Source organism: Carassius auratus, unplaced genomic scaffold, assembly GCF_003368295.1.
Source record: "Carassius auratus strain Wakin unplaced genomic scaffold, ASM336829v1 scaf_tig00009230, whole genome shotgun sequence".
Lineage (NCBI taxonomy): Eukaryota > Metazoa > Chordata > Actinopteri > Cypriniformes > Cyprinidae > Carassius > Carassius auratus.
Window position 1 is genome coordinate 47,370 of NW_020524016.1, and position 27,623 is coordinate 74,992.

At 35.7% G+C, this 27,623-nt stretch overlaps 2 protein-coding genes and 2 long non-coding RNA genes across 4 annotated transcripts; 3 read left to right on the plus strand and 1 right to left on the minus strand.

Annotated features, from left to right (window-relative positions):
- Positions 1 to 967: 967 nt before the first annotated feature.
- On the plus strand, positions 968 to 15,778 carry LOC113072504 (phospholipase B1, membrane-associated-like). Its single transcript, XM_026245497.1, has 42 exons — positions 968 to 1,103; positions 1,462 to 1,521; positions 1,624 to 1,687; positions 2,012 to 2,046; positions 2,840 to 2,891; positions 2,978 to 3,029; positions 3,111 to 3,167; positions 3,277 to 3,345; positions 3,429 to 3,481; positions 3,570 to 3,651; positions 3,778 to 3,882; positions 4,265 to 4,333; positions 4,614 to 4,682; positions 5,001 to 5,090; positions 5,171 to 5,231; positions 5,323 to 5,381; positions 5,875 to 5,948; positions 6,101 to 6,144; positions 6,534 to 6,642; positions 7,590 to 7,641; positions 7,889 to 7,969; positions 8,079 to 8,144; positions 8,666 to 8,766; positions 8,862 to 8,943; positions 9,151 to 9,255; positions 9,356 to 9,451; positions 9,794 to 9,865; positions 9,944 to 10,021; positions 10,122 to 10,182; positions 12,390 to 12,448; positions 12,529 to 12,596; positions 12,683 to 12,726; positions 12,866 to 12,965; positions 13,046 to 13,097; positions 13,501 to 13,581; positions 13,799 to 13,864; positions 14,203 to 14,297; positions 14,398 to 14,479; positions 14,583 to 14,687; positions 14,892 to 14,987; positions 15,070 to 15,144; positions 15,234 to 15,778. Exons 1-42 carry the CDS (start codon positions 1,025 to 1,027, stop codon positions 15,486 to 15,488), a joined length of 3,255 nt encoding a protein of 1,084 aa, XP_026101282.1. The 5' UTR covers positions 968 to 1,024; the 3' UTR covers positions 15,489 to 15,778.
- A 744-nt stretch (positions 15,779 to 16,522) lies between these two features.
- LOC113072505 (serine/threonine-protein phosphatase PP1-beta catalytic subunit-like) lies at positions 16,523 to 23,649 on the plus strand. The gene is made up of 8 exons (XM_026245498.1): positions 16,523 to 16,654; positions 20,494 to 20,625; positions 20,956 to 21,186; positions 21,315 to 21,419; positions 21,555 to 21,626; positions 22,031 to 22,182; positions 22,309 to 22,443; positions 22,521 to 23,649. The coding sequence occupies exons 1-8, from the start codon at positions 16,534 to 16,536 to the stop codon at positions 22,623 to 22,625; spliced, it is 1,053 nt and encodes a 350-aa protein (XP_026101283.1). The 5' UTR covers positions 16,523 to 16,533; the 3' UTR covers positions 22,626 to 23,649.
- Positions 23,650 to 24,591: 942 nt separating this feature from the next.
- On the minus strand, positions 24,592 to 25,901 carry LOC113072500 (uncharacterized). Its single transcript, XR_003280302.1, has 3 exons — positions 25,886 to 25,901; positions 24,687 to 24,813; positions 24,592 to 24,611 (listed from the first exon to the last, which is right to left on the minus strand). It is a non-coding gene; the product is annotated as an uncharacterized LOC113072500 (long non-coding RNA).
- Positions 25,902 to 26,320: 419 nt separating this feature from the next.
- Positions 26,321 to 27,623, plus strand: LOC113072501 (uncharacterized). Its single transcript, XR_003280303.1, has 3 exons — positions 26,321 to 26,447; positions 27,300 to 27,373; positions 27,593 to 27,623. It is a non-coding gene; the product is annotated as an uncharacterized LOC113072501 (long non-coding RNA).

Consider the following 27,623-nt stretch of genomic DNA (forward strand, 5'->3'; position numbering starts at 1 on the left):
TTCTCCTTAGCCCAGGTAAGAGTCCTCTGATGTTGTCTGTGGTTCAGCAAATTCTTTGACACGTCTGTGTGTGGTGGCTCTTGATGCCTTGACCCCAGCCTCAGTCCATTCCTTGTGAAGTTCAAGCAAATTCTTGAATGGATTTTGCTTGACAATCCTCATAAGACTGCGGTTCTATCGGTTGGTTGTGCATCTTTTTCTTCCACACTTTTCCCTTCCACTCAACTCTCTGTTAACATGCTTGGATACAGCACTCTGTGAACAGCCAGCTTCTTTGGCAATGAATGTTTGTTGCTTACCCTCCTTGTGAAGGCTTTTTTGTTAAATGAAAGCCAAAATCATCACAATTAAAAGAACCAAAGACTTAAACTACTTCAGTCTGTATGAACTGAATTTATTTAATGCACAAGTTTCACAATTTGAGTTGAATTACTGAAATAAATTAACTTTTCCACGACATTCTAATTTATTGAGATGCACCTATATTTGTTTAGCAATGTCCACTAACAAATCTGAATTAAGTGAATTTAAATAAAAACCTCACAGAATTCCCCAAATGTTGTCCCAACTAGTCAAACACAATTGTTTGAACAAAGCATTTCAAATGGAACAATATAATTGACGGGTGTGTGAGTTCCCAGCATATTTGGATTAATAAATGATGCAGTTATTATAAGATTATTGTTTTGCTGTTTGCAGACTTTTTTACGTAATTAATATAAAATGTATGGGCAGTCTCAAAGAAGAAGAAAAATTAGATGCCTTGTAAGACCAGTGTAAGCAATTTATGCAACCAGCCACAGGACTATAGACCTAGCCAATATCTCACCAATAAACACCTTGATAAGATCAATAAAAAATAAATTCCATGCCATCTACCTTGAAACATGCAAACTAACAGGAGGCGTGTCTGAGTGATTGAGGAGGATTACAGTCATATATTAGAGCAGGTGTCGCTAAACGTTTCAGCAGTTTAGTTTCAGAACTGCTCTCTACACCACGTTTCTCCAGACAGATTTCCATCATGGGAATAAAAGATAAAACTTTCTCTTCCTGTGCACAGATTATGATCCTGGCACTTCTAGCATGCAGGTGTTCAGCAGGTATTTAATCATTTTTGATATTCCACCACTATGCTTCCAATTTAATGCATAAAGCTTCCTTAGATTATTTTCCTGACATTTACATGACTGGTTTGATAGCACTTTAGAAATTATTTCCCTTTTTAGCCCACTGAGAGGTTAATAATTACTCTGTCATGGAGCAGATGTGAGACTGTATGCGTTATACACTTTCTATTTGTCTTCTTAGTCTTTTAATTCTAATTCATCTAGTGCAATGTAGGTAATGCATTCACAGAAATGTATTTGTCACTCCAAAGTTGTGCTTCCATGTCAATACACTGAGTCAAATTTGTTGATGTGTGCTAGTGTTGTATCAGGGTTTATTTTGTTTCTGCAGTTAAATCTGGTCCCCTGTATTGTGCTGCTTCATCTGCTTCACCCAGCACTCCAGTTTCTGGTAAATTAATCTAAAAGAATCTTGTGAATAAGACATAGAGAAAAGAAATTAACATCTATACTTGATTTCATTGTATAAACTGTCCTATCATCCTTATCATAGTCCATTCTCTGAGGCCAGCTGACGTGTCTGTGATATCTGCACTGGTTTTGTCTGATGTGGAGAGGTATGGCCAAATTATCACAAGTGCATTAAAATATCAGTTAAGCTTCACTGGAGTTAAGGAAGAAATGTAAGGTCGGAAAACATAACTAACATAGACCAGCACATTAGTTTAACTCAAGTTAATTTATACCTCAATTCAGGTCATGTTCTTATTTTAATAGAGAGTTTTGTTTTTCCATATTCAACAGAATTATTTAATAATCAGAACATGCATATTATAATTAGCATAGCATTCATTCACATTTTTAGAGTTAATTAATTAATTTCCTTACTTCACTCTTATTATGCCACTCAAAATGATTAAGCTTTGTGTTTTTTATGCCAGATCTGATGAAATTAGAGCCCTGAACATGCTATCTGGTAAGGCTTCAATCTTATTCTATAGAAATAAACAGACACATAATACCATTCCCTGCATTTAGTATTGTGCTCCAACTGCATTAGAATATCATTGTTGAATCTGCACGGCTTTTACTTACCCCTTTTTTATTAAGTTAAAAGTTAACACATTGATTTAGCTCACAAAGACCAATTACATGTTTCTGTGTGATTGTCAGACTTGATTAAACCAGATCTTTGTATAAAGGTTCTGGAAAGATTAAGCCTAAGACCTTGAAATGAAAGTCATGGAGAGGAAAGATATCTGAACAAACAACACTCAGATGTTTCAAATGTTAATTTTCTGAGATAAACGATACATGACATGACAAGAAAAAAAGGATATGTATATACCATTGATATATATATAGAGAGAGAGAGAGAGGGGGGGGGGAGATTTATTATTTTTTTTTTTACAAGAAGGAAATCCTTCAAAAATGTCCCTAATCTCAATCAAATGTGATAATATTGTCTTATCTTGCACACTTAAGTACTTTGTTTTGGGTTTTGCATCAGTTGGCCTGATACAATTGATGTGTTAACTACTGTTTTTGATAGAGTTATCGACAGTCGGCTTCTCTGATCTCTATCTTTATTTCTCCTCTTGCAACATTGTTAAGTGTTTCAGCCAATTCTGTTAAAGTTGATTTTGAGGAGTTAAGATATATATATATATATATATATATATATATATATATATATATATATATATATATATACACACACACAGTCATTTTTAAATACAAAATAACATCTTTTCACTTTTCTGCCTTAGAAATAATGTTCACCTTTAATCCGGATGTGTCAACTGTTCTACCTGAACAAAGGTATCATAGAAAGAAATTAATATTCACTATTTGATTACAGACACTACATTTTCTGTATGTTTACAATGACTATCTTTGTGTGACAGAAGCTTGATTGATAAAGCAGAGTACATTATGGAGTCACTCAGCCCTGCTCAGGTAAACACAGTCAGGCCTTTCCTTAAGTTAGATCCGGTGTTGTGCTGAATTCATTAAAGAGGTCTTGCCCTGTCATTTCAGTGGAAGTTGCTCTTGCTCTTCATACCAGTCGATGAGCTCTCTGTGTGTACAGACCAGGTCAGACATTTGTCTACAAATCCTATCAATCTCTATTAAATACTACATGGGACTTAGGAAATAATCAAAATACAGCTTTAATTCTGTATTATTCTGTACTGGTCCTTAGGACTTCAGTGCAACCATTGATGCAACAGTGAATAGAGTGGAACAGACACTGGACTCTCTTCATAAGAAGGTGAAGACAGTCAATATCCGTCAGACAACAGCTTGAATCATTAATAGAAATTCTTTATTACAAGAGCTTTCATTTTTCTCTAGTTGAAACTTACACTAGTTCATGTTGTTGTTTGGAGTGGACTTTCACGTGAGCGGTCAGTATCAGAAAACATTATTCAAAGCCTATTTCTGATCATATTCTACAATGAACAGTTTAATTTAAATGGTGTCTACGTATTTTAGAGTGTGTCAGTTCAACTGTGAGGAAGGATACGATGAAAACAGACGCAGGTTGGATACAATAGTGCTCATGGCTTCATTGCAGGTACAGTAAATGTAATTTGTATTAAAAACACAAACACACACATACTGACACCTTTATACATGTGTGACTGTGCTAAATCTGTGCTAAAATAGTTTGGCATTGTCAAACATGATGCTTATTCAACAGGAATCAATCAGTGCTCTTCTAGAGAGAAGAGGCTGGTTCAGTGACCGAGAAGATTTCAGCGTATTGCTTCAGTCCAGTCCAGTGCACACGGATCTGTCAAACTCAGTGAGTCTTTAACACCCAGAGATCATTTGAAACAGGCCACTAGATAGATAGATAGATAGATAGATAGATAGATAGATAGATAGATAGATAGATAGATAGATAGATAGATAGATAGATAGATAGATAGATAGATAGATAGATAGATAGATAGATAGATAGATAGATAGATAGATAGATAGATAGATAACCTTTCTAATGCTTCACTTAGTCAGACTTGTAAGGAGACTTAAAAGTATTATTAGTTTTTTAATCAATCTGCTCTTCTAAAACCATAGATACTGTATGACTCACGCGGTGCTACAGAAACAAGCCTGCTATAGCAAGTTTATAAGGATAATTTGGAATCTTATTATGTAAAGTTGTACTTTTCTCTTGTTTTCAGATGAAAGCTTCAATGTCTGACTCCTCACGTGACATAAGCATGCTGACTTTACAACTCTGGAATAATTTGGTAAGTTAATATTAATGGAGTCAACACGTGTACGTTGTTCCTATAGACAAGGTAGAGGTGAAGTCCTGGACACTTTACTTTCAAGTTATAAAAGTTCAAAGTGTTAAAAGGCCCTGGGGTGACTGATAACAAGTAGACTGATAATCAGCTCCCGTGATAACATCTAATCTGAAACCTATTCAGCACAGAAACCCATCTAGAACCACCTATCTAATCTTGCCTTTATATGACGAAGAGCTGGAGCCTTCTTTGTGACCAATCCTAATTATTCTCTTTCCAGCTGCAGCCAATGACAGACAAGACTGAGATGGATGGGTGGGGCATATTCACCATTCCGTGCCCCTCCGAGGTGAGGGAGATATTTGATTTATGATCTCCTTAGCAAGCATAATGCGAATTGCTGAATCAGAGTGGGTTCATAAATATGGCTTTATCTCCCCGATCTGGTGAAAACCATGTTTTATGCAAGTTTTTGTCCTTCACCTGTGACAAGGTGAAGTGTATTTCTATTCCATTTCATTTATGTAGCACTCATGTTGTCCTATATATTTGCACGGTCGAGACACACAATGTTCATAATGTGTATGTTCAAGTCTGGATGATTTTCTTTTTTTAAACAGATATAAACATTCACATATGCTTTACTGAACCTGTTGTTCTGTCCCAGGAAAAGCCGTTTTTGCGAACGCAGAAAAACTCGTACTCACCTGAGTTCAGTATCTCTCAAACAGAGGACCACTCTCCACTTCTCAACAACGTGAGTCCATTCTTACCTTAAATTCGCCCTGTTGCTTTGACTTACAGTATGTCTCACTTGTGCTGCATCTGACCTTTCAGGTGATGGGGAGTGAGCTCACCTGTGAGGACCGGTCTCCATCTCCCAGCATACCTACCTCAGGTAAGTTAAACAGGGACCTTACACTTGTAGCACACCCTGGCTGGAAACTCTAGGATTTTTTTAAGCTTGTTTGTCTCTGTCTCTTCTGTAGTCCATGCCTTACGGCCAGCAGACATCAAAGTGGTGGCAGCGATGGGGGATTCTTTGACGGTGAGGTGACAAACATCAAACTTTTAATTTATTGATGATATTTGCTAATACTGATCCTTTTCTTAAATATGCTCAACCATTGTGATTTTTTAAATGTTTTAAGAGAAGTCTCTTACGCTCACCAAGGCTGCATTTATTTTATTAAAAATACAGTGAGAACAGTGATATTGTAAAAAGTTTTTACAGTTTAAAATAACTGTTCTATTTGAATATATTGGTGATGACAAAGATAATTTGTCAGCAGTCATTACTCCTTTGAGATTGTCACCTGATCATATAGAAATTATTCTAATATGCTGATTTGGTGCTCCTTTGGTACTTATGATTTTTGTGGAAACCATTTTTTTTCTGGATTCTAGATGTATTTTTTTTTTCAGACACTTTATTTAAAGTAGTAATATTTTGTAAAATAATGCATCTTTACTGTCATTTTTGACCATTTTAATGCATGGTTGCTAAATAAAAGTATTGACCTCTCCCTCCAAAAAATCAGGCAGCCAATGGGGTGGGTGCTGCACAAAACAATCTCCTGGGAGTGCTCACACAGTATCGCGGCCTGTCGTGGAGGTGAGTGTTTACCCTGATCGCTCTGTAAACCCTCTGTTAATTGCACACATATGTTGCTGGATTAGTTTTATCCATATGCTTTACAGGATTCAATTCTTATCCAAATGATCTCATGAAGCACAAGACAGATATATTCAATTTTTTGTTCTCAGCATCGGTGGAGATGAGAACCTAACAACTATAACCACTTTACCAAGTATGTGCAATGTGCATGTTCCTGTCGTGCTCTTATTATTATGTACTGTAGATTTATGATTAATCATTAATCAGGAATATAATCAACTCAGAAATAATTGTAGTCATTAAGTGTTTTAAACCATATAATAGCTGATCATGACGCAAGAGTTTATAGTAAAAAGCTGCTTTTTAATCTCTATTATGTACTACATAACTTGAAGCAGTCCAAGGGTGAAGTTAGAAGAGATATTATACTTATTATAAGATATTATTGACTATTATTCTTGCAAGCCAAATATGTTTACCCTTACCAAGCTCTTTATCTTTTTCACTTTCATGGATTAGATTAAAATGGGAATCAGATTTAGAGTGATTGTGTGTATAAGATAATGTTTGTTTGTCATTTAGATATATTGAGAGAGTTTAACCCTTCACTCACTGGCTATTCATTGGGAAAAGGAAGTGAGAATTCTGAACGGAGTTTTCTGAACCAAGCAGTACCAGGAGCCAAATCTGAGTGAGTAGCTTTCTCATCTTATAAACCAGTGACTGAATAAATGATTGATTATGAAGCATTGTTTTTTTTTTTTTTTTTTTTTTTTACATTAATACACACACATATGTACTGTACTAATAACTAATATAAATTGATATCAATGGGGGCCAAGCTGATTTATTTTTAGTAGTCATTATACTCCAGTCTTCAGTGTCATATGGTCCTTCACAAAAAAAATATGCTGATCTGATGCTCAAGACACAGTACTTATTATTATTATTATTAGTAGTAGTGTTTTTATAGAAACCCTGATAATTGTTTTCAGCACGCTTTAGTAAATAGAAGTTTCAAAAGAACAGCATTTATTAGAAAAAAATTGTAATTGTCTTTACTGTCAATTTTGATCAATTAAATGAATCCTTGCTGAATAAAGTATTTCTATCATGTATAACTCTCAGAAGATTGCAGTTTGATAATGAATATGACATAATATGATGTTAATGTATGCTGCTGCTGAATTGCTGCTGCAGTTGGTTATTGCTGTTGTTGTAGATTATTGCAAAGCAAGTACAGAAACTTTCTACTGGCAATACATGTGCCGATATGGTGCTGAGAGTATTTGAAACATACTGCTTCTGCACAGATAGCATTTAAAATAACCCATAGCAGATCTAGACAGGTGGAGCTGGGGAAGGTGGAGTGTTTAAGAGGAAATCTGAAAGCACGCTGCTAAAAGTTCTAGTCTAGCGAATACTAACCAGACATATAAATGTAAAGCATTAAGCTCATTGGCTGCGTATGCAACATGAACCAATCAGTTTGTGCCAAGTAGTTTAAAGCTGTGAATATCACGTTATTGACCCACCACCCTGTGCCATCTAGAGTTTCATGACAGAACTTGTCATTCATTTCTTTAAAAAAAAATGTAATACTGTAAAATTACTAAAATGTGATTTTTCATTTTGCAGTGATATGGTCACACAAGCTCATGCTGTCATCAAAAGGATGAAAGACGACAAGGTTAGTCATTCTCAAAATCTCAAACATACACACTTTTGCTTTTCTCTCGTCGTTGAAAAATTTTTCATAATGTTATAATGATATTTCCATTCCTCATATTTTCGTGAAGTTATTGTTTAGTTTGTATTTTTAGTTGTGTTTCTATTGTTTTGAGAGATATTTATTCTCCAACAGTAGTCAAAATCTGACACATTGTGCTGAATCTGATCCTCATTCAGACTGTCTGAAAATTTCTGTCTCTTTTCAGCGAATTGATTTCCAGAATGACTGGAAGATTATCACAGTCTTCATTGGAGGAAATGACATGTGTGCCCACTGCTCTGATACTGTACGCTGATATTAATAGAGCCTGTTTTATTTATTATCAGAGTTTCTGTAATAGACCTGCAATTAATGTCTCTATCTTTATCACTCTCTCTCTTTCTATCTTTCCTCAGCGGTACTATTCTCCTGATAACATTGTGAAGTATATTCGTGAGGGTCTGGACATATTGCATAATGAGGTGAGGCAGTTTTAGCTAAGGTTTTTAAAAATCAGGTATTCAAATCTTGAAATGAAGTTTTAAGATTTTGAAAAATGTGAAACAAATAAACAAAAAATAATAATATACTGTGATGTGTCCCAATATTGACGATTTTTTTTTTTTTTTTTTTTGAGGATATTTATGTCTGTGAAATCTAAAGTGTCTGAAAAATAAAAACTTAATCAAAAAAAAAGAATGAATTAAGATTCTGCAATATTTCATTAATCAGGTATTCAAATTTCACTCATTTTCTTATGATGGAAAACTTGTAAAGAAAAATGGTATTGAATCAGGAAAAATTAAAAAATTATAGATAAAATAGATTGGTTTCTGACTTTTGGAGCCCATTTATATTTCTCTTTATATATCTTTTTTATCTTAAACCTATTTAATATTTGTTATGATAGGCCTGCATTGTAGCAAAAACAATGGTCAAAACCAGATTATTGGTAACCAAACGCCATTGTAAATCCCAGCGTCTGTCATGTCTCTTTCTCCAGGTCCCTCGTGCCCTGGTGAACCTAGTGGAGGTTCTGGATCTAATGCCACTGCGCCGTCTCCATCAGGACCCCACTCTTGGATGCCCTACCTGGCTGGTCAAGTGTGTTTTGCCTTATATACTGGTTCTCCTGATTTCTGCAAGTTTTTGGTACATGCTAGTCTTGCATTATATTGCTTTATGTTTTATTTTATCAGCATGCTGTGTCGCTGTGTTCTGAAACCTAAAGATGAATCTCATGAATTCCAGAAGTTGCAGGAGTTCAACCAAGCCTATCAGGTACACAAATTTTGACATGAAAATGAATTCATTTTTGTGTAAACATCTGTATATAAATATTTATTGTGAGTGTTATTTATTATTGATATTACAAAGCAATTGTACACATTAAGATGTTTATATTATTGATATTAATTTGATTCTAAAATGCAGCTGTGCTAAAGTGCATATTAATATTTAATGTATGCTGTTGTGTTTTATTCTCAGCGTGGTATGAGCGAGCTGGTGGAGTCTGGGAGATATGACACACATGATAACTTCACCGTGGTCATACAGCCATTCTTCAGAAATGTGTTTCTCCCTGTGTTGGAGGTGCACAGCAATCTTACATCATTTAGTACACGAGCTATCCTTTCATGAACTATTTGTAGGCTACTCATTATCTTTGACACTTTTTCCTATGCTCTTTTAGGATGGGAGGCCTGACCGTTCCTATTTCTCTCCGGACTGTTTTCATCTCAGTCAGAAAGCTCACACGCACATGGCTCGGGCTCTCTGGAATAACTTGGTGAGCATATGAGTTCAAATGATTAGATACGTTAACATATAAGCCTGATAATATTTTATTAATATATTGTATGTAATTAGTTTTACAAGCATGTTGTATGCTCGAGTGCTTTTATTATTTAAATTTGAAATATTTTATTTACTGTGAATGACTGAATGCTGTTCAGCAGTATCCTCTTTGTAGAGGTGTAATTGAATTGTGTTCATTTAACATACAATTCAACAGGAAAAAGTACATTTCCATAGATTTTCTTAATATGTTTTAATTTCACCGCATCTAAACTCTCAAAAAGGATTTCCAATTTCATTCATTTGTTCTCTCTCTCTCTCCCACATACTGTAGATGGAGCCTTTAGGTAATAAGACAAATAGTGAGGATTTTAATCCAGCTGTCCCTCTTAAGTGCCCAGAAAAAGTGAGTTAAATCTCTGCGATCCTTCTGTAAACTCTATAATTCTGTCTCATTATAATATATTTTCATATATTTCATTAGTTGTCACCCTATTTGAGGACTTATCACAACAGCAATTACACATACAACACACCTCCTCCTACTCCTCCACCCACAACTGTAAGTCACATAAATATATTACATACAGTATTAATGAAATACAATGCAACCTTAAAGTGATCAAAATTCATTATGAACTGGTTTCTCCCTTTCAATTCAGAATTGGGGAAGTGATTTCACATGTGTGGACACAGCATCCTCTGACACTGTGCCAACATCTGGTAAGAAAGAGAGAGAAGAGAAATTAGTTTGCTAAAATTTTGCCATAACAAATCTTTGTTTTATCTTTTACAGCAAGTATTACAGCATTAAAGTAATTAAAATTCAAATGTTTTTACTAAATTTTATTTTGGTGTTTAATTAACAGAGATATATTATATGTATACAACACACACAAACAGTAAATGCATATTCTGTCAATGAAATTGCAAAATGTTAAAATGTTGCTAGGGTTTTAAGAAATTAAATGCTGTAATACTTAAAAAAAATATTAAGGAGGACAAAATTTGTGATAGATACAAATTACTAGAAAAATTAGATATACTGTACTTATGATGTACATACTGTAGGTTTGTGGATAGAGACAAAGACTTAAGACAGCAAGTCTTTCAGATATCTTGCCATTGTTTGTTATCGTTTTAGGTACAAGAAGCGCTGCATTGATGCTTTGTTGTTGTGTTTAGGTGTCCAGGTAATCACGGTTGAGATATAGTTTAGATACAGGACTGTTATGTATTAACATAACCCCACATATGCTTCCGTCTATCTGCTGCTGCTCTCTGTTTTTGTTTTGGTTTGTTTTGCCATTTTGGATTATACCTTTTGGACATTGTGTTCAATTTTATCACCCTTTATCAGAGGATCACATTCTACTTGTTTCATGGAATTTGCATTATGTACTTTCCTTGATTTTTTTTGAGTTAATGAGTGAATGCTGATCTCTGTCTGTCTGAAATTCTTTTACTCCGTCATGTAGCTGGGTTTCAGGGGTCTGTGCTGGAGTGATTTGCCTCTTACCTCAAGGAGAGAACTTTTTCTATTAAATTAGGTGAATGTTTCTCATCTTGTGCACAAATCTCTGATGGTGTTCCGCAGGGTTCCATTTGGGGTCCTTTTCTTTTTGCATTATATGCTTCTGCTAAGTCATATTATTCAGAGACACAACTTATCTTATCCTTTCTACGCTGACGACACTAAGCTTTATCTTCCTGTTAAAGATAACAGCTGTTCTGTGTCCATTTTTTTTTTTTTTTTGATTGTCTGTGTGACATAACAAGCTGAATGCATATGCTTTTTTTTACAGCTAAACAATGACAAAACTGAAACAATTATCTTTGGCCCATCATTTCTGACCTCTGAAATTGTCAATCCCCTTGGTCCCCTCTCTTCCAATGTACAAGTCTGTGTCAAATAGCTTGCTGTTACATTTGGTCCCACCTGTGCTTTAGCATGATTAGCACTGTCGTGAAAAGCAATTTCTTTCAGTTAAGATCTATTTCTAGACTCAAAATGATGATTCCTAAGCAGGAACTGAAAACCATTATTTATTTTTTTCTAACATCAGAAATGGACTACTGTAATTCTCTCTACCTGGGTTTGCCTAAATCAGCTTAAGATCGCTTACAAATGGTTTAAAATGTGAGCACATTACACCTGTGCTGTTCTGTACAGTTCTGTGCTGTTTTTAAAATTTTGCTCTTTGTTTTTAAAGCTTTGCATGGACTTGCACCTCATTAACATTTATGATCTTCTCTGTATACTGCTTCAAGACCCATTTGATCATCTAGTCAATTCCTACTCTCAGTTCCTCGTTCTCATTTTAAAGTTAAAGGTGATAAGGCTTCCTTGGTGGCTGCCCCTAGTGTTCCTCTCAATATTAGGTCTACTGTTTCTATTTCTATGTTCAAATCATCTTTGAAGATGATTATTCTGTGTGTTTTAATTCTTCCTGAGAGTGTAAATTCTCATTTGTCAGTTTGTTTGTGTTTACTGTCTAGATTTATTATGTTTTAATCCTGTTGTATATTTCTTGTGCAGCACTTTCAACACCTGTTGTTTTCAAATGTGCTCTATAAATCCATAAACTAAGCTAAACTAAACTATAATATTTTACTAATATATTGCATGTAATGAGATTTGCAAATGTTTTACAAATATTTTATATATTATTTATTTTATTTTAATATGTCTGTTTATATTATTTTGTGTAAATGACTGAATGTTTAAATAAAGATTAATAACAGATTTAAAAAAAAAAATACAAGAAAGAGGAGCAATAGTGAATATGTACATAGGATGATTAATAAAGACGAGCAGGCAAGACTCCTGCCATGATATATAATCCTTTTAGGTTGAAGTAGCACTGCACAGTTGCTTTGTTGTTGTATTTGGGCATCCAGGTAGTCACATAATCACATTTCTTTCTCAGTTCACAGGCTGCGTCCAGGTGACATTAAAGTGGTAGCATCTCTGGGAGATTCACTTACTGTAAGTGTGTGTGCATATTTGTGTATGTTACGATGTTTTGTCATGCTGTAATTACAATTCTCTTTCTCTGATTCTGTCAGGCCGGCTTAGGTGCAAAAGCTGAAAACCTTCTGGAATTGTTGGATGAGGAGCGAGGAGTTGCATGGAGGTCAGTTTGTGTCAGTCTACCGTATGCCTATAGAAGTCTTTTGTTCTGCATGTTTTCTAAGTGTCTGTGTTTCATTTGATTGACAGCATTGGTGGGGATGAAACTTTGGAGACTGTTACCACATTGCCAAGTGTGTATAAGCTTATGCAACCCGTCATGTCATTTTATTGGTTGTTATTAGCAGTATAGTTATACTTTTAATATACTTTGTTATACTTTGTTTAATAACATGATGATCATGAGTGCCTTGTGTCATTATTTGGTATCAGACATTCTTAAGAAGTTCAATCCAGATGTTTTCGGCTTCTCAAAGGGGAAAAGTAAGCGGCCAAATGGCCTCAATATGGCAGTGACTGGTGCCAAAGCAAGGTAAGCAACCCACATAGATATATACATACAAACACAATTACAGTATCCTCTCAGCTAATGATTTCATCATCTCTCTTCAGTAATATACCAGAACAAGTGAGGGATCTTATCACAACTTTAAAGGATAGCACGGTCAGTATGCTTATTTAATCTATTAAAGTCACAGAAAAAAAACAAAATAGTGGTTTGCTAGTAAATTTGACAAACAATTACAAAGAAATGACAAGTCACCCATTGAATTAAATGTGAAATTTTAGAGTAGAAAAACTGAAATAGCATTTTCTTGAAATATGTACTCCAATAATCTTCATTTTAATCACAACTTTGAAAAAAAAAGTTTTTACAGTGTTGCTCTGAATCATTTTGTGATGGATAAATAAAAAATACATACAAATGACAATGTTTGCTGTCTTCTGTCATTTATAAAGTTATTGTAAAATATGCATGTGCCAACTCTTTGCTACACAAAGCTAATTCCACCAATTATTGTAGGGCAATAAAGAATTTGACTTATACAAAGATTTTTTTTTTTCAGGAAGTGGACTTTGAGAAGGATTGGAAACTGGTGACACTGTTCATTGGGGGAAATGACCTTTGCCAGTACTGTCATGACCGGGTGAGTGGATGATTCTTAATAAAGGCTCTCAGCTCCACATCACAAATAGTTTCTTCTTGCATAAGCAGCAGTGACCTTCAAGCAGCTAAAATCCATTCTGATACTAAAAGACAAGACACGGTGTCTTAAAAATGTTGTTTTTCGTATCTAAGACCAGTAAATAACAAATACATTTTGCTGGGGGAAAAAAATGTGTGTTGTGTTTTTCTCTACTCAGGCTTCTCTGTCTCCTTCTAAGTACATCAGTCACATCAGAGACAGTCTGGACGTACTGTACAATGAGGTGAGAGAGATGCATTTACTATAAGAAACTATAAGAAATGTAATTTTTATTAGTTAGAAAATCATTCATTTTGCATAAAAAATTAAGAGCTTTTGCAGTGAAATCATTTTCATGACAATTACACATTTTCACTTATATTTTATTTATATGTGAAATTATTTAACAAGATTATAAATCGTATAGAATGAGATTTAGAACATCTAAAATAGCAGTAAGTTTTCTTTGAGGGGTATGCTTAGGGTAAGGGGATAGAAAGTATAAAAACCATTACACATATGGAATGTTCCTATAAAATGTATGAAAACCCAGTGTGTGTGTGTGTGTGTGTGTGTGTGCAGGTTCCCAGAGTGCTGGTAAATTTTGTGGGAATATTAGAGATCGAGGATCTGCGAATGATAAAGAGGGACACATTGGGCTGCAGCCTCCTGCAAGAGTAAGTCAATCAATAAATAAACGGTTTAATCTAAAAATCTGTGTACATTTTCATGTTCTTATGTAAACCAACAGCATTTTCACGACTGTGTGTGTGACAGGAACATTTGTCCATGTTTTCTGGAACCTCGTGAGAACTCTCCAGAAATAAATGAAATGAAGAAGGTCAACAGAGATCTGCAGGTCTGTAGCCAATTAAGTTGTCAGTTCATTGATGACTGATTTAGCTGAGTGGGCATTAGATGATCTTGATCTTCAATAATAGAAGTGCTGTTTTCTGTGTTAGATGGAGACTGAAAGGCTGGTGTATGGGGGACGGTATGACGGAAGACAGGACTTTGCAGTAGTGCTGCAGCCTTTCTTTGAGAACTCTGCTGTTGCAATGGTCGAAGTCAGCACCCTTAAAATACTTCTCTCTCTAAAGTGCCCATTGAGATCACATTTAAACAATACATTCAGATATAAACTGTTTAAATGTGTATATAAATATGTTAGGCTAATGTAATGCGTTTAGAGATTGGATTTGAACTCACACTATAACAGTTTAAACATAGTTTCAGTATTTTTAAGAGGTGAATATCTCTTTCTGCTTTAGGATGGCACACCAGACCTGACTTTCTTCTCTGTGGATTGTTTTCATTTCTCTGAGCGTGGACAGGCAGAGATGGCAATTGCGCTCTGGAACAACATGGTAAATATACATACATACATACACACAATCTCACAGCAGGTTTATTGGATTTGACTTCAAATGTCCTGTGTTTTGGTTTTAGCTGGAGCCTGTGGGCAGTAAACAAAACTACAATAATTTCACATATGACCGCAGTAAGATCCAGTGTCCCACAAAGGTAAGTAAATATCCAATGGAAACCACTATCAGGACAACTTAACCAAGCATGGTCTTTCAATTAGTAATCTCTCTTCATATCTTCTCTAGGAGCAACCCTTCATCTTTACAAGAATAAATAGTGTCTCTGATGTTCTTACAACTGCCGTACCTACCACAGTTGCACCAGGCACCCCTCTCCCCGCAGATTGCTCCAGTGATTCTATACCGGCCTGGGCAGCTGCTGTTCTGGCTGTAGGAGGCTTGATTATTGGTTGGATTGTAACTTGGATCATCTTCTACTACAGAGAACGAAAGAACAGAAAGAAAAACCAAAGCACAGAAATGAACGGAACTAAGTTCTAATAAGATTTTTTTTAAACACAGATATATAAATATATAATTGTATAATATAAACTAAACCCACCCCTAAGCTTTCCCTTTTTGCATTTTTTAAATTAAAATCATATTTATTTCATAATGTTTTATTTATGAACTGATTTTCCAGTTGAGAACATTTTTTTTAATTCCAACCCTAGATAAATAAACACTCGCTCACAAAATCACAAACAAAAACATTTTGAAACAAGATTAAGTGTTTAGATGTCAATTAATAAATGTATTGATGTAATTTATTTAAATGATTAATAATTTGTAATACTTGTGTAGACAGTTGTATACTTAATTTTGTTTTCATTGTAATAAAATAGTGAAATAAAAATAGTATTTTAGTTGATTGTTGTTTAATTAATTGTTGTTTAATTAAAGTGCAATCTGGTCAACAGTATTTTTATAATAATTTTGTTATAAAGTTTTTTAAAGATTTATAGATTATTATTTCCCTGTATTTGGGAAGAATAAGATCATTGCAACTTTGAATATTATATATATATATATATATATATATATTAAATTTGTGCACTAATTACTAACACAGCGAAGCCTCGGGGATACTAAATAATATATAACCTACATGCAAAGTTACTATAAATTTAGTTACGATAAATGATATTTAAATCTGTTATGTTTAGGACCATTTTGTTACACAGGCACAGTAAACTGAGGCCTGCAAAAAATACTATAAACAAAATTTTACTCACAGAACACACTGTAATCCGACCACTGATCTATATATATAACTATATTATAGATCAGTGAATCCGACTCTATCTTTATAAATTATTACTGATTACATATAAACTATATCCTAGGTGAAAAACTGATAAAAAAGGGAAGGTAAACCAGATACACGAATCGCGTAAAACAATAGAAAATACCATTAACAATTAAGTTGCTTTCAATGGGTCAAAAGCATAGACTGTATAAAAACGGGTCAAGTGTTGGCCTTCAAAGCGATTAAATATTCACGAAAAGATCCGTGATATTGACGTAACCGCGTGTTGCTAAGTGAATGACGTCATTGCGAGCGCCACCTGGTGCCCGTTGCTGGAAGCGCTGCATGCAGAACTCGGCTCTGAAGATGGCGGAGGGGGAATTAAACGTTGATAGTCTCATTTCTCGGCTTCTTGAAGGTAAGCTGTAAGGATGTAAAGGCATTTTAACGTTCAGAAAAACATACCCGGTAATTAGCTACTTGTCGTGATCTGTTTTTCTGCTGGTGAATGGTAATTGTGCGCGTAGAGAGAGGGCTACAAACGATGTTTACAAACACGTCACTGGCCCTGGGGTTTGGACAGCCTTTATATTAGCAATGGGAGTTTCAGATTAGAGCTAACCTTGACTTTATCTAGCGAAGCAGGGACAAGAAGTGAATGCCTGTAATTTTTATTTTATTTTTATGAAGCAGTTCTGAAATAAAAGAGAAAATGTGAGAGAGGGCAGGGCGATGCAGTGTCCGCTGCGTCGTTGACTTCAGGCGAATGTAGCCGACGTAATTCTGATTCTCCATTCGACTTTCCTCATAATGTATTCACTATACAAGGTTACCGTGTGTTTACTCTTAATTAATGTTACAAGTGTGTTTTCTAAATCCTCCTATTAGCGTTACACTCTATGTGTTGTAATATTGCGCCGAATCTTACGCATAATGGTACACAGTATGTTTACAGCGTTACTCTACTCTCTTATCGCACGGTTTTTTTTTCTCTCTTAGCAACGTGTAAATTTAATTGTTTTCAGTTCTTACATTTATATTACACGGAGTATTACACTGAATCCTCTTCATAATGAACCAATAAATATTCGTTACCTTTTATGGCTTAACCCTCTTTTCTTCTTATGTTATATGTAACATATAGCGTTCATTATTATTATTATGAAGATGTTTCAGTGTTACATTGCTAAGGAGAATACAAATTATGTTATAACGGGAATATAGCACAACCTTACTAAAATAACACAGTGTAACTTTATGAAAAGAATAGTATTTTATTATATAGTGGGTTCAGTTAATGTTATATTTTAATAATGTTGCATTGATATTTTATCCCCTTTTATACAATCTCTCTGTGACATTACTTTGTATTCTCTTCAGTAATGTCACACAGTATTTGTGTCATAATAATGCACACCAAATATTCTCTCCATGACATTACACTATATTCTCTTAGTAATGTTACACATTATTTTCTCGTAAAGTAACTTTGCTCTGTGACTTTGCTAAAGTTCGCTTTGTTTTCAGTGTGTCACAAGTGAATAATTAATGAATGGAATGGTAATTATGTTCTCTGTTACAGTGTATCATCTTCCTGCCGTAAAATACCTTTCAATCCGAACATCACATTCTATTTAACATGAATAATCTTTATAGTAATTTATTATATATAAATAATATTATAATCTTCTGCAATCTGGTTTGGCCGCTTGGCTCTGTGAAGCTTCCTGTACTGTAGACTGGATTGTTGGCTTTAATATATACAATATATTTTAGTATATCAAGTATTAGAGAGATTTGTAAGTAGTAAAAAGACAAATGTTTCTGTCTCTTTATCCTTGGTTATTTCTGTCCATCTCGGTGGCTTCTGTTACTACACAAACTTTTGCTGTTCAGATACTTTTGATAAAGACAAGTGCTGTGGATTATCGCACCACTTTAATAACCGATATGGCCTCGTGCCCGTCCATCTGTCCCAACACCCTCCTGCTGACCCTCACTCAATGCCATCTGTGATTCTGTGTGACCCTAACGTCCCATTTTTCACTTCTTCACACCTCGATTCTCATGGTCTCACAGACACATCTCTGTATGTTTCTCTCATATTCCATCTGTGTCTCTCAATCAAGTGTCCTGCTGTCCCACGGTGGTCGTCTAATGGCTGCCCGTCAGGACTTGGATAATCTTGTGGATTGCTGTAAAATGCTTTAGTGGGAAAGTGGATCCGTTTAGCTTGTCTGTTTCATTTCATTTTTATGTATTGTTATGTAATGTGACCCTAACATGATAGGAATAAGAGCGATGCATTAGTTTTTACGAATTGAAGTCGATTGCTACTTTGAACAAGTTGTTTCTGGCAAGATCATAATCTAGCTCAGACTGGTCTGGACTGTGTCTTGTGAAACATCCACACACACACACACACACACAATCAGATTTTTCTTGTGTTTAGTCATGTTGCAATAACAGGGACATTTTATCAGTTCATAGACTTATACACATTTATACACATACACTTCAATCTGTACAAATGGCACCATGCTTGCAATCTCTTAAAGTGCTCTTCACTTACTTATACACACACACACACACACACACACACAGTAGTTGGGGTTACAGATTTCTTTTCAAAGAGTTTTCAACATTTCTGGTTTGTGTGGGATATTGTGAGGGTGGACAGCCTGAAGACTAAAATGGTTAGTGCTTTTATATAACCCTAATCATGGCTGTAAGAAAAGAGCACAACTTTTCCTTCTCTGTGACACTTATACTGTCTCTCGTATATTCTGAGAAGTATTTAGACAAACTGCTCTGCAGAATGGTTGTCTCGACTGTGCTTGCCAAGGCGGGAACATTCCTGCAGAATTCCAGTCACTCTCAAGATTCCCACTCTCTCTTACACTCACTAAGGTTTTTCTTTTTAACAAAAAAATATCGAAAAACTGTAATATTGTGAAATAGTATTACAATTTAAAATAACTGTTTTCTATTTTGTAATTGTATGTAATTTAAAATTTCATAAAAATAGTATAAAAATATTTTCACGTTCTAGTGAACCATGTATCTGTATTCTGTCTCATCTGGTGAGCTAAGAGGATTGTCACACCCCTAGCGTCGAAAACCAGTGATATAGAGCATAATTTTCCAAGTGTATGACATTTCATTCTTCATGTTAACTATAAATTAATGAAAAAGAAAATCAGTTTAAATAAAGAAAGCAATAACTTTGCCATAGTGTCCTTTCAAATGTTAAAGTTTTCACAGTCATTGCATGCTCTGCATATGCTGCCACGCCCCCTGGAAAAAAGTTCAGGCTCAGGAATTTTTTATTTTTTTTACTTAAACCCCGTGTTTAATATTTTTTGTGGAAAACGTCGTAAAGTGGAGTGCAGTGCAGTGCCACAAACTCATCACCTCTATACCACGCTGAATAGAGGGAGTTATTAAAGCAAAAGCAGTCCCTACCAAGTATTGAGTACATGTACAGTAAATGAACATACTTTCCAGAAGGCCAAGAATTAACTAAAAATGTTTTTTCATTGGTCTTATGAACTATTCTAATTTGTTGAGATAAGTGAATGGGTGGGTTTTTGTTAAATGTGAGCCAAAATCATCATAATTAGATAAGAACCAAAGACTTAAACTTCTTCAGTGTGTGTGCACTGAATTTATTTAATACATGAATTACCGAAATAAATGAACTTTTCCACAACATTCTAATTTATTGAGATTCAATTGTATATTTATATTTGTCACATTAGACCCTGATTGGATAAAGGCACAGTAAGACGTTTGACTATTGACACAGTCCACTTTGCAGCCTGTTCTGGCCCAATTAGACAGGAAGAGACCTGTCTGATAAACGTGTATTTACCGATTCTTCTCATAGATATCTATCCTACCGAGTATAACTGAATGTCCTCCAAAGATTTCATGTCACAATTCAGCCTTTAGCAAATCTAGTGTTTAGTTCTTCTTCCAAAGCACTCATGCAGCTCCTTATTAATATGCCATTATTTCCAGGCATTAAAAAGCTGATCAATCAGATCAGAGCCAGACCAGTTTGCCAGATTGTAAAAGTCTATTTTTGTGTGCAATATGTTTGAGTGGATGACTGTGTGATAAGTGGGCCAATATGACCATTGAGTGATTAGAAAATCCCACATTTGACCCAGTTATTGAGGCTGCAATGAAGTTATCACACTTAGGAAATGATGTTAACCAGATATTAAAAAATGTTGATGTCTGTTTTTCCAGTGCGAGGATGTCGTCCAGGAAAGATCGTTCAGATGACGGAAGCAGAAGTTCGAGGACTCTGCATTAAATCTCGAGAGATCTTTCTCAGTCAGCCCATCTTGCTGGAGCTGGAGGCTCCACTTAAAATCTGTGGTAGGTTCGATACTCCCCTTTTCCAGAGCGGAGAACATCTCCACTGTTTTAATTACATTCCTTCATCTCCATTTCTCAAGGTTTATGAAATCAGTGTGTATGTAGAGCAGGTTATAAATATGAACATAATGAGGATAGGTTTGAGGTCATTTCTCTTCTCTCTGTGGCACACCTCAGACCCCTGTGTGTGTGTGTGTGTGTGTGTGTTTACGCGCGCCATAGCCATTGACCTGAATTTTTAGACTCTTTTCTTTTCTGAATTGTACTCTGATAAAATAACCAAATAACTTTATTGATTTATGTCAGTTTTATAACTCCCTCTGTCTCTAGGTGACATCCATGGCCAGTATACAGATTTGTTGAGGTTGTTTGAATACGGCGGTTTTCCACCGGAGGCAAACTATCTCTTTCTGGGTGATTATGTTGACCGAGGGAAACAATCTTTGGAGACCATCTGCCTCCTACTGGCCTATAAGATCAAATACCCTGAGAACTTCTTCCTCTTGAGGGGGAACCACGAGTGCGCCTCCATCAACCGGATCTATGGCTTCTATGATGAGTGTGAGCATCGGAGTACATTCAAATATAAATACACCACACCAAACAATCTCAAATCATATTGATTTCTCACCCACTAAACAAACTTTCAGATCATACTTTATTTTTATATGCACATTATTCTCTTGCAGGCAAGCGCAGGTTCAACATAAAACTCTGGAAGACATTCACAGACTGCTTCAACTGCCTCCCTATTGCTGCCATCATAGATGAGAAGATTTTCTGTTGCCATGGAGGTGAGATCGGGTGCATGAAAGATGGTTTTATAGAAATGACTCTTGGCCTGATGAAATAGGTCTAAAAATATTAATGCATGCTCTTTGTAACACTTTCTCTGTGTGATGACTTGTCTCTTTATGTCTGTCTTCTAGGTCTCTCTCCTGATCTCCAGTCAATGGAACAGATACGTCGGATTATGCGACCAACTGATGTCCCAGATACAGGTGTGTATGCACATGCATTATAAAAACTAAAACTTGTTTTGGGTCGATAAATCACTGATGTCTCCATTGGAAAATCTGACAACCTTTGACATTTTCTTTATTAAAAATATTTCCTTCGATTAAATTGTATTTTACAATTAGATCTTCTACATTTTTATTTTAGTAGTATATGCGTTATAGCTTTTATTTATTAAATTAGCTTTTATTTTTAGATTTTCAATTTGAGTTGAGTTTAGTTTAGTTTAGTTTTAGTTTTCATTTATTTCCAACTAAAAATTGGCTTTAGTTAGTCACCTAGTATAACATAACATTTACATTTAATATTGTGTTGACCACTAATAAAAACATTTTGATGTAATGAAATATTGTCACAGATACATATTCTCTGTCTCTCTGTCTTGCAGGGTTGCTGTGTGATTTGCTGTGGTCGGACCCAGATAAGGACGTTCAGGGATGGGGGGAGAATGATCGTGGCGTGTCATTCACTTTCGGTGCCGACGTAGTCAGCAAATTCCTCAACCGCCACGATCTGGACCTAATCTGCAGGGCACATCAGGTACTAATTCATTTTAACCAGTCAGGATCCACTAGCCATGTCATAACTTGGAATAATTGTGGTTAAGTATGCTTCTATATGTAGATTGTGTTTTAGTTTATGCAGTGAGTGTGTCGTGTTTCGCAGGTGGTTGAAGATGGTTATGAGTTCTTTGCCAAGCGGCAGTTGGTCACTCTGTTCTCTGCACCAAACTACTGCGGGGAGTTTGACAATGCCGGTGGAATGATGAGTGTGGATGAGTCACTCATGTGCTCTTTTCAGGTGTGTTATCATCCACACACACACATACACATGCATTGCTCTCATAATATATTCACACACTCTGTTTTCTTCCTCAGATCCTGAAGCCATCAGAAAAGAAGGCAAAGTATCAGTACAGCGGGGTGAACTCAGGGCGGCCTGTGACCCCGCCCCGTACGGCTCAAGCCCCCAAGAAGAGGTGAGCGACTCGCCACCCAGAACTACACCCTCCATCCCCCAACCTTCAGCAAACTAGCCCATCTGGGGCAGCTTTACCCTCCAAAATCTCTTACTTGCCCTGCCAAACTTCTTTCTCTTTTCTTAAAATTTGTGTACAGAAATTTTGCTGTGACCAGTCGGATTCTCTTTTCTTTTGCTCTGCTTGTTTGTTTATTGGTATTTTAATAACATAAATAATAATAACAAAACTTCTTTGGGAAGCAACTGCTGAGATGAAAAAACCCAGAGCAAAACACACACTCATTCAACTCACGCAAAAGATCTCTGTAGTGTCCTGATGTATAAGCATTGTATTAAACTTTTCTTCAGTATTCTTTGATTGTTGAACATTAATGTTGATTCATAAAGAGAGAGTGACGATTGTAAGTATTGAAGGTTGTCGTGTATTTCGCTACACTCTGAAGTTTCAAGAGGCTTTCACGCACACACACAAACTCATACTTTAACTCTGTCGGGGTGCTTGATCACAGGTCAGCAGATACTTTACATGAATACAGACACGATCCGTTGTCGATAAACTAGTTCAGTGTGGACGAAGCTAGAAAAGGGATTTTAACTCGGATAACGTGACACACACATTTTCACAGCTGCATTTACCAACGGCATTGCATGTTCTTAATACCTCTGGGATTTACAGTGAAACTATACACCTCTGTTTAATGTGCTGTTTTTATGTCTTACGATAGTAATAATTCAGGAGAAAAGTGTCGCAGCATAACACTTAAGACTTGCATGACCCTTGTACAGTCAGTAATAACCCGTCTGAAACAATGTAGTCCCCAGCCATTTTTTCATTGGATAACAAAACAGCTGACACAAATAGAGCCTCCAAGTGTTTGTTCAATATTAAAGAAATGTACTTGTTTGAAGCTCCCCAACATCATTTAGAAGGTTTAAAACTGAATCTGTTGGATTTAAGAGCTTTTTGCCTAAAAGCGTAGCACGTGTGACTAAACAATGCCTTTTTGTGAGGGATGCATTCCCTCATATTCCTGATATTCACCTGTTATAATTCATTCTTTTGAAATGGTTTTATTTGTGTGTGTTGCTGTTTACTTCTTTCTCCTTATTTATTTCCAAATGTTGGGAAAGCTATCAGAGTGTTCTAAAAGCAGTTCATGAGTTTGTATAAGTGGGCTTCAATCTTAATAAATGGGAAGAAAACTCTCTTTTGCCTCCTCTGTGTTTGTGTCTCTTAGCAACAGCATAAATACCAGGCTAATTAAAGTGGCAGAGACCATAGCTCTGGATGCTGTTCAGCAGAAATTTTTCCAAGTGGTTTCATTAAATAAGCAGCTCAGTAACTCGCCAGTGCTGGAATTGTGCACGAGGACAATCTGTGGTCTGTTGTCATGGCTACTCCGTCCATGCAGGGTCAGGCTCTGTTTCAATGCAGCCAAAAGCAGACAATGAGCTAAAAATGTGTTCAGTTAATTTAAGCAGTTATATAGGATTGATTTGTCTTCATTGTTCCCTTAATATTTATCAAAATTTGTCACATCTGGTCCATGTTTTCTTTCTCCAAGCAATGATAAATCTGACCGCACCTACAGTAGATATTACATTATGATTTAAAAACTCTTGTTTAATTTAATTGGCAAACTCAAGGTGGACTTTAGTGTAGTTAATCATTAGTGTCTGATCATAAGGTTATGACCTTTGTTCCATCAGTGTGCAGCGTGCGTCTTCACCACTTTAGCTCTTACAGAAGCTGTAATCCAGTTCCAGGCTGTGTTCACTGCCCTCCTGAGTGGCTCATCACAGAGGCATCCACACAGAAGGAGGCAGGGCAGGACTACGTGCAGTTCTGCCAGGAGCCAGACAAACAGCAGGAAGAGGCCGGCTGTCAGCAGCTGGAGTGCGACAGTATCTGCACAGATCTCACTCAGCCAACATCCTAGCTTGCTGTTTTTCATCAACTGAACCAGGCTGCAGTCTCTGACCATGTTCTGTGAGGTGAAGGAGACTGATAAGCGACAGGCAGGCCCAGTCTACACAGCTTCTAATGTGTGTTTCTTTATTACCTGTTGGTCTTGAGTTGAAAGCTGAGATCTGTTCGATGTCTTCATGCAGACCTCATTGTCTCCCGGTGAAATTCTTCTCTTGGCACAATCTGTTCTTATGCGAAATCTCTTCTCCATGATCAGGCTTCTTGCAAAGAACATTTTATCTCATTAGTAAATCTATTTACAGCTGTGTTCTTATAAAGTTAAGAACTAATGCACATGAATGCTACTGTTACTAGAATCTTATATTTGCTAAAACTTCTGGGTAAGTGAACAATAAGATCACTGGCAAACATTTAGACAAAAGTATTTTAATTAAAAACGTATTGTTCTCAGGATCATTTATTTGTGTGTGTGTGTGTGTGTGTATTCAGTACTGTGTAAAAGTCTTTAGTTATTTTTATGTTTGGCTGTAGTATGTTAGTAGGACATATCGGTTTACATTTCCCATCATAATTTTTGCCGTTAATTGTAATAATCCAGTGAGATTTTTGTTTGCACAAATTAATATATACATACATATTACAACATAAACACATAACTAAAAGCTAATTTAACTTGTTATATATATTTATATTTTACAGTCAAACCAAAATGTATTCTGACAACTTTAACATTTCACACATTATCACAGTTTATTCGCTATAGTTAGAAAATGGTAATAACAGGACAAGAATTCAGAGTTAAACTGTGTCAGAACAAATTCATCTTGATAATGTCAAAAAAATAAAACAGACTAAACATGGTCAGGTCAAAGTGTCTGAATAGTTTTTGGTCACAATTGTATTTATTATTTATTTTTTTTAAATCTAATTTTACTTGTAGTTCATTGTATGAATAATTTTTTGGTATAATATGTGACAGTTTACCTATTTTGCTATCCTCACTTACATAAATCAACTATTCCGTCTTGCACCCACTAGTAAAAGAAAAACATCAAAAATTATATCTGGTCTGAAGAAATTTTGGTTTGACTGTATATATATATATATATATATATATATATATATATAATATACACACACCACACACACACACACACACACACACATATTATATATATATATTATATATAGTAGTCAACATTTGAAGTGTATCAAAACCTTTCATAAAGTTTTCATAAAACCAAATTGTGGTTCTTATCTCAGGAAACTTTTTTGATCCACTTCAAATGTTTGATACTTGCATACCCAAACGAAAGGATCTGTTATCTTTACCTCTTCAGGAAGTTGCCTGTCTTAATCAGGAAAGAAACAGTTTTTCACAGTTTAAATGAAAACAGTTATTTACACTGACGCTCTTCGTTATTATATTATATTATATTATATTATATTAATTATATTATATTATATAATATTATATTATATTATATTATATTATATTATAGAAAATACACTTTTATAGTATTAAAAACTGCGTTTCCTCCAGGTCAGCAGGGGGCAACAGCGCGATTAGCTTGTCTATAGCGGATGTGTATGGTCATGCCAAACTCACAGCACAACAACATACTGACACCTCAGCTGCATATTCTGACAAAAAAAACACTCTACACTCTCACAAACTTCACTGACAGGCTCAATAAACACAATAAGAGGTGGTTCGCGCACTGGGCGGAGGGTTTATGTCATAGGAATCCTCAGGTTTTGGGTCCGGGTTCCGCCCGAAACATGTCCTGCTGTCTGCTGGATTTTGGCCGGGTCCAGGAGCTCAGACAGGTTCGAGACTTTCTCTTCCCAAAGCACAACAGCGCCGGACCCGAGGAAGAGAAAACACGAGCAGGTAACGTTTCTGCTGTAGTTTTGGTTATGTCTGTGTATGTAAAGTCCAGTTTCATGATGGTTCTCCTGATTTATGGGTGTCAGTCCGGGGTGTGTGAGGTTTGGCCTGGATGGTTGGTAGCGCTGAAAAATGATTTGTTTTAATAGGTAAAGCAGAATAAACAGTCCTTACCAGAACTGACAGGCTGTGTGTGTTGTGTTTTAATTTGCATACATTACAGAAACTACAATTTCAGTTGTCAACTGATTAAATAATGTTTTTAATTAAAATATTAAATGCAGAAATTGCGTGAGGCTTAGATTTAGAGATAAAATATATCAAATAAACTGTTTTTATATTGAGCTAATAATAAACAAATTGCATGTGTGTTTTTTGGAAAAAGAGCAATTTGTAGAAAGTAAATTGTCTGACTGTGATGCAGAATAATGTGTTCACACCCTGCAGTAAGAAAGAGAGAGAGAGAGGGAGATGTAGGGAAGAAGGGAGGTGTATTTGCCCTTGGTGAATGAGTCATCCTGCAGAAAGGTCCTGAAGCACATGACTGCGTTAGAAACGGTGAATGAGCGAAAGACGAAAAGAAAACAAAACAGGAAAGGGTATATTAAGAGTTTGTAAGTAAGCTAAATCTTGCATTCTTGATTTTGTTCGGGGCGATTGGCAGGGATTTTTGACGAAACACTTGACTTTAGAGATTTAAGAGACAAATGAGCATGCATGGGATGAAAAAGAGAAAGTGTGTTTGAATGCTCACAGAGGTTGAAGGAAACAAGTTGAAGCTGAGTGACTGTTTAATGTGAATACATTCATCCTTGCTTACCACATTATTTACAGCACATCCTTTTCTCTTTGTAGAGAATGAGTTAACGTGGGATGACTCCGACTGGGGCTCTTGGGAAAATCCGGGTGGTAAAGAGGATGGAGCTCAGGTACACCAAAAAATTAAAATGAATGTCATTATTTACTCAACGAAATGTCATTCTAAACCTGTATGCTATTATTTTTCTGTGGAAGACACAAGTTGAAATTTAAAAGAATCGCTGCACTCCTCTTTTCCATAGACTGTTCATAATGACCACAAAAATAACATAAATGCACAATAAAAAAAATAATGTTTTTCCTCTGAATTCTGCATGTTGTTCTCTAAGGCTGAGGAGGAGGAGCAGCAGCAGAGCGCCC

Bases quoted from the DNA above. Each gene is read 5' to 3' on its own strand.
- LOC113072504 (XM_026245497.1), top strand. From the start codon at position 1,025: ATGGGAATAAAAGATAAAACTTTCTCTTCCTGTGCACAGATTATGATC. The intron at 1,104-1,461 runs GTATTTAATCAT...TTGTTTCTGCAG, and splicing joins AGCATGCAGGTGTTCAGCAG to TTAAATCTGGTCCCCTGTAT. The intron at 9,452-9,793 runs GTGAGCATATGA...CACATACTGTAG, and splicing joins GGGCTCTCTGGAATAACTTG to ATGGAGCCTTTAGGTAATAA.
- LOC113072505 (XM_026245498.1), top strand. From the start codon at position 16,534: ATGACGTCATTGCGAGCGCCACCTGGTGCCCGTTGCTGGAAGCGCTGC. The intron at 21,187-21,314 runs GTGAGCATCGGA...ATTCTCTTGCAG, and splicing joins CTATGGCTTCTATGATGAGT to GCAAGCGCAGGTTCAACATA. The intron at 21,420-21,554 runs GTGAGATCGGGT...TCTGTCTTCTAG, and splicing joins GATTTTCTGTTGCCATGGAG to GTCTCTCTCCTGATCTCCAG.